The sequence below is a fragment of the Sarcophilus harrisii genome, chromosome 2 (genome assembly GCF_902635505.1).
Source record: "Sarcophilus harrisii chromosome 2, mSarHar1.11, whole genome shotgun sequence".
NCBI classification, from domain to species: domain Eukaryota; kingdom Metazoa; phylum Chordata; class Mammalia; order Dasyuromorphia; family Dasyuridae; genus Sarcophilus; species Sarcophilus harrisii.
Window position 1 is genome coordinate 246,845,716 of NC_045427.1, and position 15,581 is coordinate 246,861,296.

Here is a 15,581-nt window from a genome sequence, read left to right on the forward strand (position 1 = left end):
TTCTCTCATTGTCTGGACCCCTGTGAGCAGTGGGAGCAAAACCCCGAAAGTATTTCAGGTTTCTTCAAAGGTCGGTCGGAAAAGGGACAGACCAGGACTGTGTGCAAACTCTGGCTGCGCAGCTGGGCCAGGGAAGGCATAATCCCAGCAGCCAGTACTCAGAGACGGCACGGAGGAAGGAAAGGGGCACTGGGGCAATAGGATAGAATGTGACCAATAAGGAGAAAGTCAACAATCTGAAATTGGCTTTAGAGCAACATACTGACATCTAGACCGGCTGTATGGCAATCTCAGTTTAGAATCAGCTGGCCCAAAACACCAGTGCACACATGAGAGCAACTACTCCATAATGCCACATGGGGAAAATATCATTTCAGTACAATAGGATCTTTTAAAGTCAGGATAAGAGATTTCTTGGTATATATGATTACATATATATATCCATAAGCATCTAGATGGCACAGTAGAGTGCCAGGCCTAGAGGAAGAAAGAACTCAGTTCAAATCTGGCTTCAGAGACTTACTAGCTGAATGATCCTCTGTCATTTCATTTAACCCTGTTTACCTGTTTCCTCATCTATAAAATGAACCAGAGGAGAAAATGGCCAACTACTTTAGTATCCTTGCCAAGAAAACTCCAAATGGAGTCACAAAGACTTAAACATGACTCAACAGCAATAAAATTGTTTTTTTATATACACACACAAATATATTTACAACACATACATATATATATATATATATACATACATACACCTACCCACAAATACGTATCTATGTATATATTGTATATTAATTTTTACAGGCTGACTCAAGAGTCTTAGTATGATGTTAAGCTATTAATGCTATATTCTAGCTAGTCCTGGAAAAGGTTAGACTAAAGACCTGAAACTCTTATCTGATTGGGGGGAACAGGGAGGCAATCTGGGAAGGCCCAAGCCAAAAGTATCTTCCAAAACCTGTACTGATGCTGTGTTTGTCTCCATATGTTTTTTTGGTCTCTCCCACAACATAAGCTTTTTGCAACAAAGGTTGCTTCATTTTTTTATATCTGTAAACACAATACCTACCATGGTGATTGGCACATGGTGGGCACTTGATCAGTACTCATTGATCTTTGTTGAATGATTACAGGCCATTCTTGTTATTCTGATCATTCTAAAACACTAACGACTGGCAGAAATAGCAGCACATTTTAGAGGAAGAGGCTTTGATTTCATTATTGCAGAAAGTAAATAAACTCCCTCTATCAAGGCAGATTGGCAGCTGTTCTTTAGCTTACAGTCTTACAGCCTATCAACACCCACATGGTACTATGGTACAAGCTATAGAGAGGTCCACTGAGCCCAGAAGGATGATGGTTATGTGATCCTGATTACTTATTCTCTTAGAAAATTGCTCTGAGATAACAGGTTGAGGAAGAGGTACCAACCTATTTTAGAGAAAGGAGTTTCCTCATTTGGGAGAGGCGGTTCCTATCCCAATCCAAGCCCCATGTGTCTAAAAGATATGGTCATAAATACAGTAGATTACAAATATAGATGATATAGAGATAGGATAGACATAGATATAGTTACATTGAGTCTCTCATAAAAGTTTTCAGGATTCAAAGGCATTTTCCATTTTCCATACCAGAAACCTAAATGAGTGAAGTAAGCAGGATTGAGAAAACAATAGATATAATGCCGACAACAATATAAATGGAAAGAACAAAAAAATGAAATTGAACATTGTATAATTATAATGACCACGCTGGGGCCCAGAGAACAGATGAGAAAATACACCTCCCTCCCTTCTCTTGCTACAGTTGGGGGGTTGTAGAACATTGGATGTATTGTCTGGTGCTGTTGAAGGGTTGGTTAGTTTTGCTAAACTGCCTTTTCTTTCCTTCTTTCTTTTTTATTCTTTGTTACAAAAGCAGGCTTGCAGGAGGAAGAGGGGGAGGGATACAGCTGGAAATGAAATTGATGCAAAAACAAAAGATATCAATAAAAATGTTTTCAAAAGTTAGTGAATTGAGGCTGCCCAAAGCTTGCTTTGTCAGAAGTAGAGGATTCAGAAATAACCTCCTGATTAGTATATACTGCTTATACTCACAGCCTCAGTCTCCCTCTTCATCACTCCAAAACTGTCAAGTCAACTCTCCCTACCTTCTCTCATACAGCCTTGCCCCCTTTTTATTCCTCTCCTTCAGTGACAAACTTCTTTTGTCTCAACTTCCTAGTTTCTCTCTTTCTTAGGCTCCCATTCACCTGGCTCTTACCATTCTGTTGGAACTGCTTTCTCAGAGGTTTCTGATTCTCCCCAAATCACCAAATCCAAAGGCCTTTTTTCGGTTTTCATTCTCATTGACTTCTCTGCATTAAGTAGTACTTTTGGCCACTAGTTCTTTCTTAACATTCTCTTCTGCTTAGGTTTAGAAATTCAATTATTCCTAGCTTTCCTCTCTACATTTTCTTTCTCGACAATCAATCTTATTCATTCCCATGGTCTCAGTTATTAACACCACCCACATGACTCACCGAGTTCTGCCTCCAATATTGAGATCTCTTCTCAGTTCCAAACCACATCTGCACCTGCCTGTGGAACATATTCACCTCACTATGGAACACCAATAATAAACACTTAGCATTTACTCAGAGTTTTAAAGTTTGCAGTGTGCCCTACAAATATTGTCTCATTTTTATCTTCACAGCAACCCTGGGGTATTATTGTAACCCCATGGAATCAAACAGAGGTTAAATGAACTAAGTGCCCAGGGTCACACTCACACATCTCAGAAGAGGGTGAGCTCAACTTTGAACTCAGATTTCCTGACTGCAGACCCACTGGACCACACAGTAGCTCTAACAAATAACACCTCTTCTTTAACATATTCAAAACTGAACTTATTAGCTTTCCCCCCAACCTCCTCCTACTTCTGACTTAAATATCCCCATGTGCAAAACTAATAGTTAGCCTGGTTCCTATTTTCAAAACTTGAGTATCATCTTATATACTGCCCTGTTTCCCAGACCTTATACTTAATAAGTAAGCACTAAGTCTTTACAAATCACCTACTTTAACCTCATCTCATGTATAGATCACGCTTTATTATTTACCCATTCAAATGTGTCGCACATCCATCCCTGAACACAGGAACGAGAGATTTTAACTTAACTCTTTTTCTCCTCCCACCTAGCCTAAGTCTTCATAGATACCAGGCCCTCAGTAAATGCTCCTTGGATTGAAAGGAATTTTGAGATAGGTGAGTTAAGCATGGGATAAACTGATCCCCACTCCCAGTTTTTCATAGGCAAGATTTGTTCAGAGTTTAGCCAAGAGCCATAATCAGGCGACTGAAATCCCCCAACAGAGTTTGAAATCTAAAGTCTTTTTTCCTCCCTTTTACAAGCTGAGAAATTTCCAGAAATTGAATAGCTAGAAGAAGTTCTAAATTTATGATTTCTAATTGCCTCTGCACAATAGTCTATTATTTCTCTAATGACCATCCTGGCTCACTGTCCCCACATCCCTCCAGTCCCCCAGCTGGGTCCATTTACCAGTCCTCCCCATTCTCCTCCCACCCCGCCCCCTGGACAGCCCCCAGGCTCAGCCCAGAACAAGGAACAAGCCAGAACAAAGGCAAAGGGATATAAAGAAAACCTGGCTGGACCAGTTCCAACTGTGCACTCTGGTCGGAGAAACAGGATTCTTGCCTTATTTCCTATGACCAAGTCCTTGTTTTACAACCCTTTTCAGTAAATGGGTTACCATCTTACTTCTCATTCCCAGGTTCCTCCCATAGTTTCAAAAACCTCAGTTCTTCTAGGATTGAGGCCCTTGACTTCTTTTTAGTCTTCCCAGTAGCCAGGGTCATGTCCAGTTGTGTCCAGAGCCAGTGTCTAGGTCCTCACTCTCTTACGTCACATTCCCTAATGCCAGACGTTTACCCAATCCCCTACTTACCACCAGATCTCCCTAATACCCAGGGCATGGTTCTAAACCTTCTACCTGCCATCTATGGCCACACTTACCTGCTGGTCCAACCATCCTCCTTCCATTACACTAAGCAAGAACCTTCCCAGTTTGCCTGCCTCCACCATCAGGTAGACTTTCTTTTCCCTAGTCCAGTTTATCTTAGAACTTGCCAATCTTGTACTAACTCAGGCTTTCTTTTTGCCATTTTTTATCTTTTCAACCCAAAGATAAAATCAAAGGTACATTTCCATTTCTTTTTGTATTGGAGTAACAGATTTCAAAGTGTGGTCCTTACCTCTAGAAGTTCTGAGCTCTCTTCAAGCAGCCTAGACCCATTCAGGGGGTCTACAGGGTCAAAACCATCTTCATAAATATGCTAATACATTATTTTCCTATTGCAATATTCCTCCATAAGATGCTCTAGCCTTAACTTCAAACTTCATATCTATATGAAGTACTTTTATTCATGTATTTCAACCAATAGAACATATAACAATTTGAATGTAGAAGAAAGGAGAATCCAACTTTTTAAAAAACTAAACCAGACATAAAAGCAATTTGCAAAAATATGTAATACAATGATACTCTTCTCACTAAATTTTTTTTCGTTTTGGAAAATATTATTTTTCATTAAGATATATTATTTTTATATAATATAATATATTAAGATATATTATTAATATAAGATTATTATTTATAGATAATCTATTATTATTATAAAATGAATTAAAATAAGTATTTTAAGTGTATAGGTTTTAATTTCCAATGTGACAAGTATCAATAGATATTACTCATATAATCAAAAGTTTTAGGGGGTATCCTCAATCCTCAATTTTTGAGAATGACAAAGGGTCCCCAAACCAGAAAGCTTGAGAATTGCTGGCCTAAGAAGGAACAAGTAGTTTCATTTCCCCTTCTTCTTCACATAAATGTAGCTGTGGAAGCAATGTGGTATAGTGGGGAGGGCACTAAAGTTGGAATCTGAAGAAGTGGGTTTGAACTCAGTCACTTTTATGCTGTGTAAACATGACATTTTTATGCTAGTTGATCTTGCAACTAGAACTTTCTTAGAAGCCTCAGTTTCCTTATCTGCAAAGGGTTCAAGTGAGGTAACTGCAACTAAGCCCTCTTCCAGATGAAAAATCATGACCTTATGAATAAATAATGATGATGATGATGATTAATAAGCATAAATATTACCAGGAAGGACTGAAAGTCACAGTTACCAGCAGGGGGAGATAGTGTAAAGTTTCAGGCTCTGATCCCAGATTGGGATTTCAAATGTTACAGGAAGAAGGGTCGCTGCTGTATAATTACTTATTCCCACCCTACCTTGGGCAGTGGGAGAAAGAGAGGGATAAGCGCAGTATGTATGGACCCTCTCCATAAAGATATTACACTCTCAGACAATCCTCTCTCCTTTTCCCCTCCCCCTTAGTATCCTCTGCCCCCTACTCACTGTTCCTATTGCCCTGGAACTAAAGGATCACCCCTTAGAATGTGCATCCCGGGAAGAGCATGGAGGCTGAGGCTGTTATGAGAGAAGGACCCCTTTCCTGCTGAAGGGGCACTCTTTGATCAGTCCCTCTCAACCACGAGCTGGGAAGGGAACTGGAGTCTAGTACCTGCCACTAGGGCTAGCTTCCTGAACCTATTTGGGCCGAGGGTTTTAGGACTAGGGGGACACGACCCCCTGCCAGCTGGAGCCTCATCCTGATCTTCCCCTTCAAGCCGCCTTAATCCTGACAAAGTTTAGACCAGAAGGAACTCAGGAAGAGGGAAAACAAGGAGGAAGAAGGAAATAGACAGAAAGAAAGAGGAAAGAAGGGATGAGGAGGGTCAGGGAAGTGAGACATTCAAAACAGGGGAAGGAGAGAAAGGGTGAGTCGCATACGTACACAAAGCATTGGTGAGTCTTTGTGGCTGGTCATAGTGCACCATAGCCACACACAGTGTGTTCAATGCCACGACACAGAGGACGATCCAGTAGAAGGTCTGGGCTTTCACCATGCGACGGATGAAGAAGCGGAACATCTTCTCTTTCCTCCGGAAATAGGAGGAGCTGTCATTCTTCCCACTCTTCAAACTAGCTCTAGCAAACGGAGAACCTGGACACAGAAGGGCCAAGGGACAATTAGCACACACCTCCCAGCCAGTCATTACCTTCCCTGCTCCCCTACATTATTCCATTCCCTTCTGACCGGTTAAATTCTAAGGCCTCTTCTGCTCTGACAGTTTTAAAATCCTTTTTCAATATGAAACTTGATATTACAAGGTTTTGGCTTTGTTCAAAGGTATCATCCAGTTCTGATAAGCAATGTTCTAATACTCTTCTATCTCTAACATGTTCTAAGCTCCCTTCCAGCTATGATACTCAGTGTTCAAAGGTCCCTTTCAGTTCTAACAGGCTATATTCGAAGGTCTCTTTTGGTTCCATTGGACTATGTTCTAAAGTCTCTTGAAGTTGTGACACCATGTTCTAGGCTCTAGCAAATGGAGAACCTGGACACGAAGAGCCCAAGGGACAATTAGCACGTCCCCCCAGCCAGTCCTCATAACTGTGACAGGCTGTGTCCCTTCCAGCTCTCATTTTCTGCATTCTAAGGCTCCTTCAGGTCTCACACACTAGGAGTTTAGACTTAACAGATGCACATTTCAATTCACATGGAGCTCCACATGGAGATCCCTTATACATCCATCTTCTGGACCACATACATTTCCCTACCTCCATAGGCTGATAAGGGAGTGGGTAAGACTCAAAGGCTATAGCTATATCCGAGATTCAAGCTGTCCCCTCGCCTTCAACTTTCTATTCCGAGAATCCCCTGCTCTTCATCACTTTTCACCTGCACTAGTAGAACAGTCTCACACCTGGTCAGCTATCTCTGCTCTGTTCTCATGAAGTCCAAACGACTAAAATAATTTTTGGAAAGCCCAGATCAGAGTGAATCACTTTTCTACTCCAGCATGCACCATGGGATTCTACTGCCTACAGGATAGAGTCCAAACTTCGTGGTCTGACATTCAAAGCTCACCAATTTTCTAAACTCTCCTTAAACCTGTTAAGTGTTGCCTGCTGCTTGTGCACAATTTACTCCTTCCTGCCTTGCTTCCACGTCTTTTCATGAGTTGGTCCTCCTTCTCTTCAGCACCTTAGATTGCACCAGAAATGTGCTGTCACCAAGCCAGGAAAGCTCAAGTCAGTAATTCCCCAGCTAAGTTGCAGGCTGCAGGCTTGGTATTTAATGAGCAAACTTATGCACAATATGCAAATTCAGTGCAGAGAGGAAATGGCTGGGGTGGGGAGGATGGGGAGAGGATTGGAGCAACCCAGTCAGAAGAAGACGGAAAATTACTCCATTCCAATCAGAGAAAGACAGACAATTAGAGGCTTTCACACACAGCAGCGGCATCTCACTGTTTTTCTCTCTTCATGCTTGGCCATCAGGAAAAAGATGCAGAAACTGAGAACGGGGAACTTAGGAGAGCAGCTGGGGGACGGGGGAGAGGGGTCTTCCCTCAGAGGTTGAGAAACAGGAAGTGGATGCAGTAGTGAAGGGAACTGATGCCTGTAATAAAACAAAATCTACCTGGCCTTTTTTGATACCAAGCTGTCTTTTTTTTTCCAATTTTTTTTAATTTTTAATTTTTTTATTAAAGCTTTTTATTTACAAAACATATGCACGGTTAATTTTTCAACACTGACCACTGCAAAATCTTCTGTTCCAAATTATCTCCTCCTTCCCCCCACCTCCTCCCCTAGATAGCAGGTGGTCCAATACATGTTAAATATGTTAAAATATATGTTAAATCCAATACATACATACATATTTATACAGTTATCTTGCTGTATAAGAAAAATCGGATCAAGAAGGAAAAAAAACTGGAAAAGAAAACAAAATATAAGCAAACAATAACAGAAAGAGTGAGAATACTCTGTTGTGGTCTATACTTAGTTTCCACAGTTCTCTCTCTGGGTGTAGATGGCTCTCTTCATCACTGAACAATTGGGATTGGTTTGAATCCTCTCATTGTTGAAGAGAGCCAGGATACCAAGCTGTCTTGAAGCCCTAAAATATAGGCATTAGAACCAGAGATGGGTATCTACTTTAGAAAAGCTTTATGCTAAAGGTATTAAAGATCAGAGTTAAGCATGTATGCTACAAAAACTCTGGGAGGAAAACTAGGATTGGATTAAGCAGTGACAGGTAACAGTTAGCCATTAGTGCAAAAGGTACCTCTCTGACTTGGGTGTTTCTAATGATTTAAACTTTGCTCTAAATTATATTCTACTTAACCATATTTAAAATGAGGATTAGATTAAGCAGTAATTTATAACTTTGCTCTAAATAATAATCTTTTAAACTGTGTTTAAAATTAGGATTGGATTAAGCAGTGATTGGCAACAGTTAACCATTAGTGGGAAAGGTGCCTATTTGACTGATGATTTAAACCTTGTTCTACATTATAATGTATTTAGCCATAACTATTTAATGCTTATGCACACACTAAAAAATTATCCTTAGCTTTTCTAACAAAGACTAATACTTTTATAGAAAAGCGTAAACTGAGTGAACAGGTGCTTAACATACTTAATGAAAAGCCAAATTGTTTGTATAAGGAAGTCACCAAGGTAACCCTGCCCACTTTTTAGCAATTTGTGATGAAATGACCCTTCCCTACTATTAGTGGAAACTATGTACATAATATTAATAACATGCAAAGTATAGGTGAGATTATAAAATTGCCAGGGCAGGTTTGAGATGTGCACTGAGCCTGGCATAGGATTACAGATTTAAAGTCGGTAGAAATCTTGGGGACCTCTCAAGGCACCAACTCCATTTTACAGATGAAGAAACCGCCTCAGAGAACTCCCCAGGTCACAAGGCTGTGTAAGTGTCTGAGTCAGGCTCTGAATCCTGACTTCCTGAGCCCAAGGCCAGCCCCCATCCTCTGTATCACTGTTCACGTTGGTGTTTTAAGCCCTGCTTTCAAGATCTAACGCTACAGAAGCCTCCTTAAACACAGTAGGAGGTACCATCTTTGAAAGGATAAAAGAAAAGGAGTCAATTTGGATCCCTATCAGGGGTGCTTCCCGCTTGGCCTCTGATTCCTGGTAGTCTTGTGGCAAGAGACCAAGGTCTCCTTGGTGCAAGAGGCAAAGACCAATGCTTTCCCATGGGCCACATTTGCAAATTTGGTCCGTTGGGAGATATTTCTACCTATGGGATGAGCTCAGAAATTCTCTGGTTTCTTGTTGTTCAGGGCTTTTTCAATCATGTCTGACTCTTTGTGACCCCATTAGGAATTTTCTTGGCAGAGATATAAAAGTAGTTTTCCATTTCCTTCTCCAGCTCCTTTTACAAATGAGAAAATTGAAGCAAACAGGGTTATGTGACTTGTCCAGAGTCACAGAGCTAGTAAGGGTCTGATTTGAACTCCAGAAGATGTCTTTCAGACTCCAGGCCCAGCATTCTGTTCACTGTTCCTCCTAGCTCTCTCCATCTCTGTCTCTCTCTCTCTGTCTCTCTCTCTGTCTCTGTCTCTTTCTCTCTCTCTCTCTCGTCTCTCTCTCTCTCTCTCTCTCTCTCTCTCTCTCTCTCTCTCTCTCTCTCTCTCTCTTTCTCTCCCATTTGCAGCTCATTATTTTACATGTTCAGTGTTCTATTTTATTTATGCTTTCCTAAATAAACTCAAAATTCTTTTTGAGCAACAATAACAAAAAAGATATAATCTCTACTTCAGGTGAACCAGAGGGAAGAAGGAAATGGTAGCTAAGAGAGGCCAAAATAAGGTGGGGAAGTGGGATTCCCCATGGGGCCATATAATGGAAGAGAGGCTATCTTCCTTCATTCCCTACAAGTCTTTCCTTATTGCACAGTTAGTCAATTCCCAAGTCCTATTGATTCTGCCTATAAAATGTCTTTCACATGTTTCCTCATCTTTTGCCAACAGACGCCACCCAATTGTGAGACCTTATTTCCACCCACCTGGACTAATGAAATAGTCTCCTAAACAAAAGATCTTTTTTGCCTTTGCTTTCTAACTCCTCCAATGTATACTTCGTTGTACTGCAGTAATAATTTCTCTTAAGTGTAAATCAGATCATGTCACTCTTCTAATGAACAATCTTCAGTGGCTCTCCAAGCCTGAGGCATAGCTCTTACAGTTTCACTCCCTTGCTCAAAAATCTTCATTAGCTCCCTTTTACCTCTAGACTAAAATACAAACTCCTGAGCCTAGTACCTCAGACTCTCCAAAATCTGGCTCCAATATACCTCTGAAAACTCATTTCATATTCTTTCCTTTCTAATTTCTCCCCAAACTTAGGATTTCATCTTCCACCTCAACCTTCAAAGCATTCTCAGGAGTTGTTTGTCAATTCCTAGAATGAGATCCTTTCCCACACTCATCTGGCAGAATCCTTACTCTCCTTCAAAGCTAAGTTGAGGTGCTATCTCCCGTACAAAAGCTTTATCTCACCCTTCCTTTTCTTAGTTCTCTCTTTCCCTCCCTCTTTCCCTCTCCCCCCTTTCTCTCCTCTTTGTCCCTTTCTCCTTTTAAATTATCTAGTACTTATGTACAATGTAAACACTGCTGCTCAATAAGTTCCTTGAGGTCAAAGACAGTCTCATTTTTTTTCATCAAATCCCCCAACGTAGGGTAGCACCTTGGATATAGCAGAGACTTCCTCTTAGTTTGTAAACTTGGCATTCAGAGCCAGAGACAATCAGAAACCACCTTACTTTCCCAGCCCTCCCTCATATCACTCCCTTCTATAATATTCTCTATCCTGGCCAAACTGTCCCCTGATATGTCATCTCCCTTCTGCCTCTGTTCCTTTGCTTATACTGCTCAAGGATGCCCTTCCTCCCTGACCTTGCCTGTTGACTTCCAACCCATCTTTTCAAGCCCAACTTAAGTGACAACTCCTCCAGGCTTGTCTTTCTTGCTGATGATGACCCCCTCCATAGCAATGACCTCCCAGAATATTCTTTCCTCTTTTTTATTCACCATATAAAGTTATGTATTCTATTTAATTAGTCTATTTATTATCTTTCCCTACTAGACCACAGAGCTTCATGTCTTTACTAAACCTTATGTTTCTCATAGCACCCGAGCACAGTGTTCTGTACACAATATGCACTTAATACATGTTTGTGTAAAGAAGGAATGATCTATTAGGAAAAAGAAAAACTCTTAGGAAGGGGATCTGGGGCATCAATCCCAAACACACATTTCTGTCTGGAATGATTTTTACACAATTTATCTGAACTGTAAGACAGGAGATCAGGAAGAAATGAATAGTCCCTGCAAGCTATCCTTACAGACCCGGTAGAAGCTCAGCCCTTCTGACACTTTGACCAGTTAAACGCCTACCATCTATCTCCTAACAGAGCCCAGGGTGCCCACCTACGTGGGCAAATAGGATCCTTTGAAACTCTGGCCATAGGTGAAGAAGACTTTCAGAAAGCCAGCCCTGATGGATGTTCCTGTTCAAACCTTGTGGAAACTCCTCAGACTTAAGTGAAGGCAAACTGTAGCCAGTTTGAACCCTACGGGACCTAGCTCCAGGCCACAGCTGCCTCCAGAGGCTCTCCACTGTGCCATGGGAAAGGAAGGTGCTGGACTCACCCACAGAGCAGAGGTCTGCGAAGCGATCGTCCCCTTCTTCAGCATGGATCAAATCATTTTTACTTTTCTTGGTGGCTGCTCTCTTCAGCACTGCTTTAAACAAAGTAGAGATAACAGAAACATACCCAGTGAGCAACCCAGCAGGGGGATATCCCAGCCCTGGTCTCCATTGTCAAGTCAGTTGACAAGCATTAATTAAGTGCCAATTGTGTGCCAGTCAGCTTTTCTGCCGGCCCTCTTGCTCCTCTCTCCTTTCCTCAGGCTGGGTTACAATAGCAACCACATAGACCAAGACTGAGGGCCTCAACCTCCAATTTCTTTTTCCTGCACATTGTATACATCCCAGGCTAGGGGGGTACTGGACTGGTTTGGAGTATTGGACATAAGAGTTTCAGCCACAGTCTGTGTGCCTTGGAGCCAGGTACTTGACTTCTCGAGGGCTCAGTTCTCCCATCTATAAAAGGAGGATGTTAGATAAGATGATCCCCAAGGTCTTCCCAGCTCTAGCATCCTGTGGTGATGAATCTTATGAGAAAAGGGGAGAGGGAGGAAGCAGACAGAAGGGAAAGAATGCCATTCCCTTGGAGGTCTCTATGGTGAGGTTGAGGGAGGGAAGCAGAAAGACATATGAGACTATGGGCCCAGCCCCTGCTGAGAGTCTCGAGTCTGAGGAAGCAAACACGCCTGGGGTCCCTTGGGGCAGAGAAGAACAAACAAGAAAGCCACCTACCATCCAAAGGGGACTTCTCATCTGCGTTCTTGTCCTCTTCCGCCAACATGACCTCCTCTGGAAGGGGAAACAGCCACGCTGAGCCCGGGAGCCGACCCTGCGCCCCCCATTAGACAAGCCCACCTGGCCCTCCTCCCTCCTACCCCAGGCCGAGAGGGCGGCTTCTCCACCTGGTGCCAAAGGGTCTTACCAGCCTTGAAGATCCACTCCAAGTAACCGTTAAGCTCTCGTTCAATCTGCTGCTGCCTGCGGAGCTTCAGAAAAGCCCGACGGTTTTCTACCCTCTCTCTCTCTTTGGCAAATTCCCTGGGGTTAGATCAAAGGAAGGGCCGTGGTTAAAGGGCGGGGTCTTAGGTACCCCACACTTAGTCCCCCAGGGCTCATAAGCGTCATAGAGATTCCCTGACATCCCTAGACCATGTTCAGATTGACAAATTGTGGATTTCCTTATGACAAACCTATGTGGAAGGCAGAGCAAGTATTATGGCTGATATGGGAGGCTAAAGGACTGATTTTATATCACATAGTCACACAGTTATGAAAAAGGATTTGAACTCCTTTCTCTTCCCTCCAAGTTTTTTTACAGGAGGTTCCCTTTCCAAGTCTGTGAATCCAATCTCCCTATCTAGACTAGGACCTGCCTGGAGGCGGGATACTCTCTTTCCAAAGTTCAGAAGCAGGGATACTTACAGAATAACCTTAACATGTTCTCACAGATTTTGTTCCCTAAGTGACAGGGAAATGCTCCATCTAGTAAAGCCCCATGGGGTGAAAATTATCCCAAGGCTCCTAGAGAATAGATAATGAAGCATAGGAGATCACAAAGGATGGCGTATTGCATTCACAGATCATAGGCAGTAAAGTCATGGATCCAGAGCCAGAGGATGCTTCAGAGGCCATCTAATCTGACTTCCTCATTTGTAAAATGAGGAAACCGGGGTTCAGGGAGGCCACAAAGATACTAAGCATGGCAGGCAGAATTTGAACCCAGAGCCAATGCTATTTTCCCAATATCATTCAACCTGCTGATTAATTGATTATCCTTCAGTTCTTTTGCTATTACTGTGATAGATCCTAAGAAAGTCAGGAATCAAGAGAGGAAGAAGAAAAGAGACGTGAAATAAGAAAGATATGTGATTTAAGAAAAGAGAAATGTGGATGAAAATGCCATAGGAAAATATCAAAAAGTCAGGACAGCCACAGAGCAGAGGTGACTGGGGTGCTCAGTGTTATGGGGAGATGAGCAAGAAGGATAGGATTTCAAAGGCTCCAGGGCTGACTTTCCTTTGAAGTTAACTATACTCCCCACTTACACAAGAAGACCTTTGAGGCACAGATAAATAGCGTGCTTAAGGGACTAGAAGGGAAGGAACAGAGACTTCTCTCCCCCTCCTACCATCATCACCTCAAAGGCCCTGGATTTGGTGTCCAACATTCTCACATCATCCCGGGGAGAACAAAGGCTTCTTGATCTTCTGGCTTTGGGGCAGGAAAAGGCTAAGATCCCCAGGTCATGTCCTGGCTGATGAAGTCTGTCTGGTCAGTCTCTCTGGGAAGAAAGAGCTGCCTCCCTCCAGCCAGAACCAGAAAAGGAAACTCCATATCTGAAACTACCAGATTTCTGAATCTTGGGGCAAAAGAGGACTTAGGATTCATGCAGCATCCCTTGGAAGTTCCACACAATATTGGGGGAGAAAGGGAGAAGATGCAACCCCCGGGGGAACAGAGGTGTCAGACATCTCTGCTGACCCCTGACTTCAGAGCCACACGGATCTTGACCTGCTCTTGAATAAAGAGAACCCCAGGCTAGAATGACTATCATTGCTTGGCACAGACTCGCTCCCCCACCCTTACCACAGACTGAGCAGTAAGTCCTGCCACATTCCCATCATGCAATCACCCTCGACCCTGACACAGACCAGCTCCTGAACACTGGCCACGGAGTCCTAAACGGGGTCCCCTACCCAGCTTCACTTAGTCACACGCTTCTCCTTAACCACAGTGCAGAGTCATGGCTGGGGCAGAGAGCTAGAAGTCTGCTTAGAAGTCTAACACCTCATCCAACAGATAAGGAAAATGCGGGAGAGAAATTATTCAGACTCCTGATTCCAGGTTCAAATCTCTGTCTACACCTTATGTTGTCTTTCTTGGATCCTGAGGTCAGAGGCCCCTGATCTCTGATCCATGGGGCCACAGTCTTCAGCAGGATGAACTGATCCAATTAAAAGCTGCTATCTGAAGACCTTTCCCTCCCCACATCTTCACTGGCATTTGTTACTACTCCCCTGAGCCCCAAGTCTCTTAAGGGGAAAAGGAGAGGCCGGTGAAAATACCTCCTCCTTGTTTCTTGAAACAAGAAATACAGACTCCAGAAGTCTCTGTTACGGGCTGCCTGTCCCTTCCCTGCCTTCCTCAGTGATGGGGCAGCAGGAGCAGCTGGGGACGCGCTGTCTGGAGTGTCGTCTCCATCACAGTCCTGACTTCCTTTGGAATGCCCAGAAACCTCTTCATCCTGGAGGCTCCCTCTATCCCCAGAATTCTCACACTGGACACACCCTCTACCTCTGGGTCGGAGGGTTCCTCCCAGAACCTCCATTTAACAAAGAGCCAAAGACCAGGCATTCTAGACATCTCCCCACATCTCATCCTGCCCAGGGGCAAAATCAACTTCCCACTCATCCACCTTTTCTGCTTCCTCTTCTACTTTGTCTCCCCCATTAGAATACAAACTCCTTGAGGGTAAATATGGTTGTTGAATTAGTTTTCCCAGGGTTTAGCACAGTTCCTGGCACATCACAGCAACACTCTTGTTGACTAATTAGAGCTCAGTTGAGGAGCACAGAGTTTGCCATCCTAAAATTATACTTGAAAACTCAATTGCCCCCAACCTGGCTCTGGACTCAGGAGCCAGGGAAGGAGCCAGAGAGCTCAGTTGTATCTCTGCCTCCACAATGAGCATGTCACCTTTACCTTGGGGGGCCTCAGTTTCTCCATCTGTAAAATATACTTAACAATAACGGCCTCCTGCTTTTGCCAGGAAGCCCCAAGGATTAATGAGAAAATGTCTGTGGGGCCGTGGGAGTAAAGAAGAAAGATGCTATATAAGTTCAAAGCCTGATCCTTCCCTGAGCTTTGAAGCCCAGACATCAAAGCACTAGGCTTCCTGCAGGCATCAGGTACGAGGGCACCGTGCTGAGGGCCCTTTATGTCAGCCTCAGACTGCAGGAGGCTCAGGCTGCTCCTGCTCCTGAGATAAT

At 43.1% G+C, this 15,581-nt stretch overlaps 1 protein-coding gene across 18 annotated transcripts in view; it reads right to left on the bottom strand.

Moving 5' to 3' along the window:
• The window catches only part of CACNA1B (calcium voltage-gated channel subunit alpha1 B), a 249,141-nt gene that overhangs the window by 154,044 nt on the left and 79,516 nt on the right, over window positions 1-15,581 (bottom strand). For 11 of the 18 annotated variants that reach the window (XM_031951864.1, XM_031951859.1, XM_031951857.1 and 8 more), the window contains exons 8-11: window positions 12,515-12,630; window positions 12,325-12,381; window positions 11,595-11,687; window positions 5,858-6,067 (exon numbers count right to left, since the gene is read on the bottom strand). In XM_031951864.1, coding sequence (XP_031807724.1) covers window positions 5,858-6,067; window positions 11,595-11,687; window positions 12,325-12,381; window positions 12,515-12,630 — 476 coding nt within the window. The remainder of the gene's footprint in view (window positions 1-5,857; window positions 6,068-11,594; window positions 11,688-12,324; window positions 12,382-12,514; window positions 12,631-15,581) is intronic. The other 7 variants (XM_031951863.1, XM_031951860.1, XM_031951861.1 and 4 more) reach the window with 1 other exon arrangement.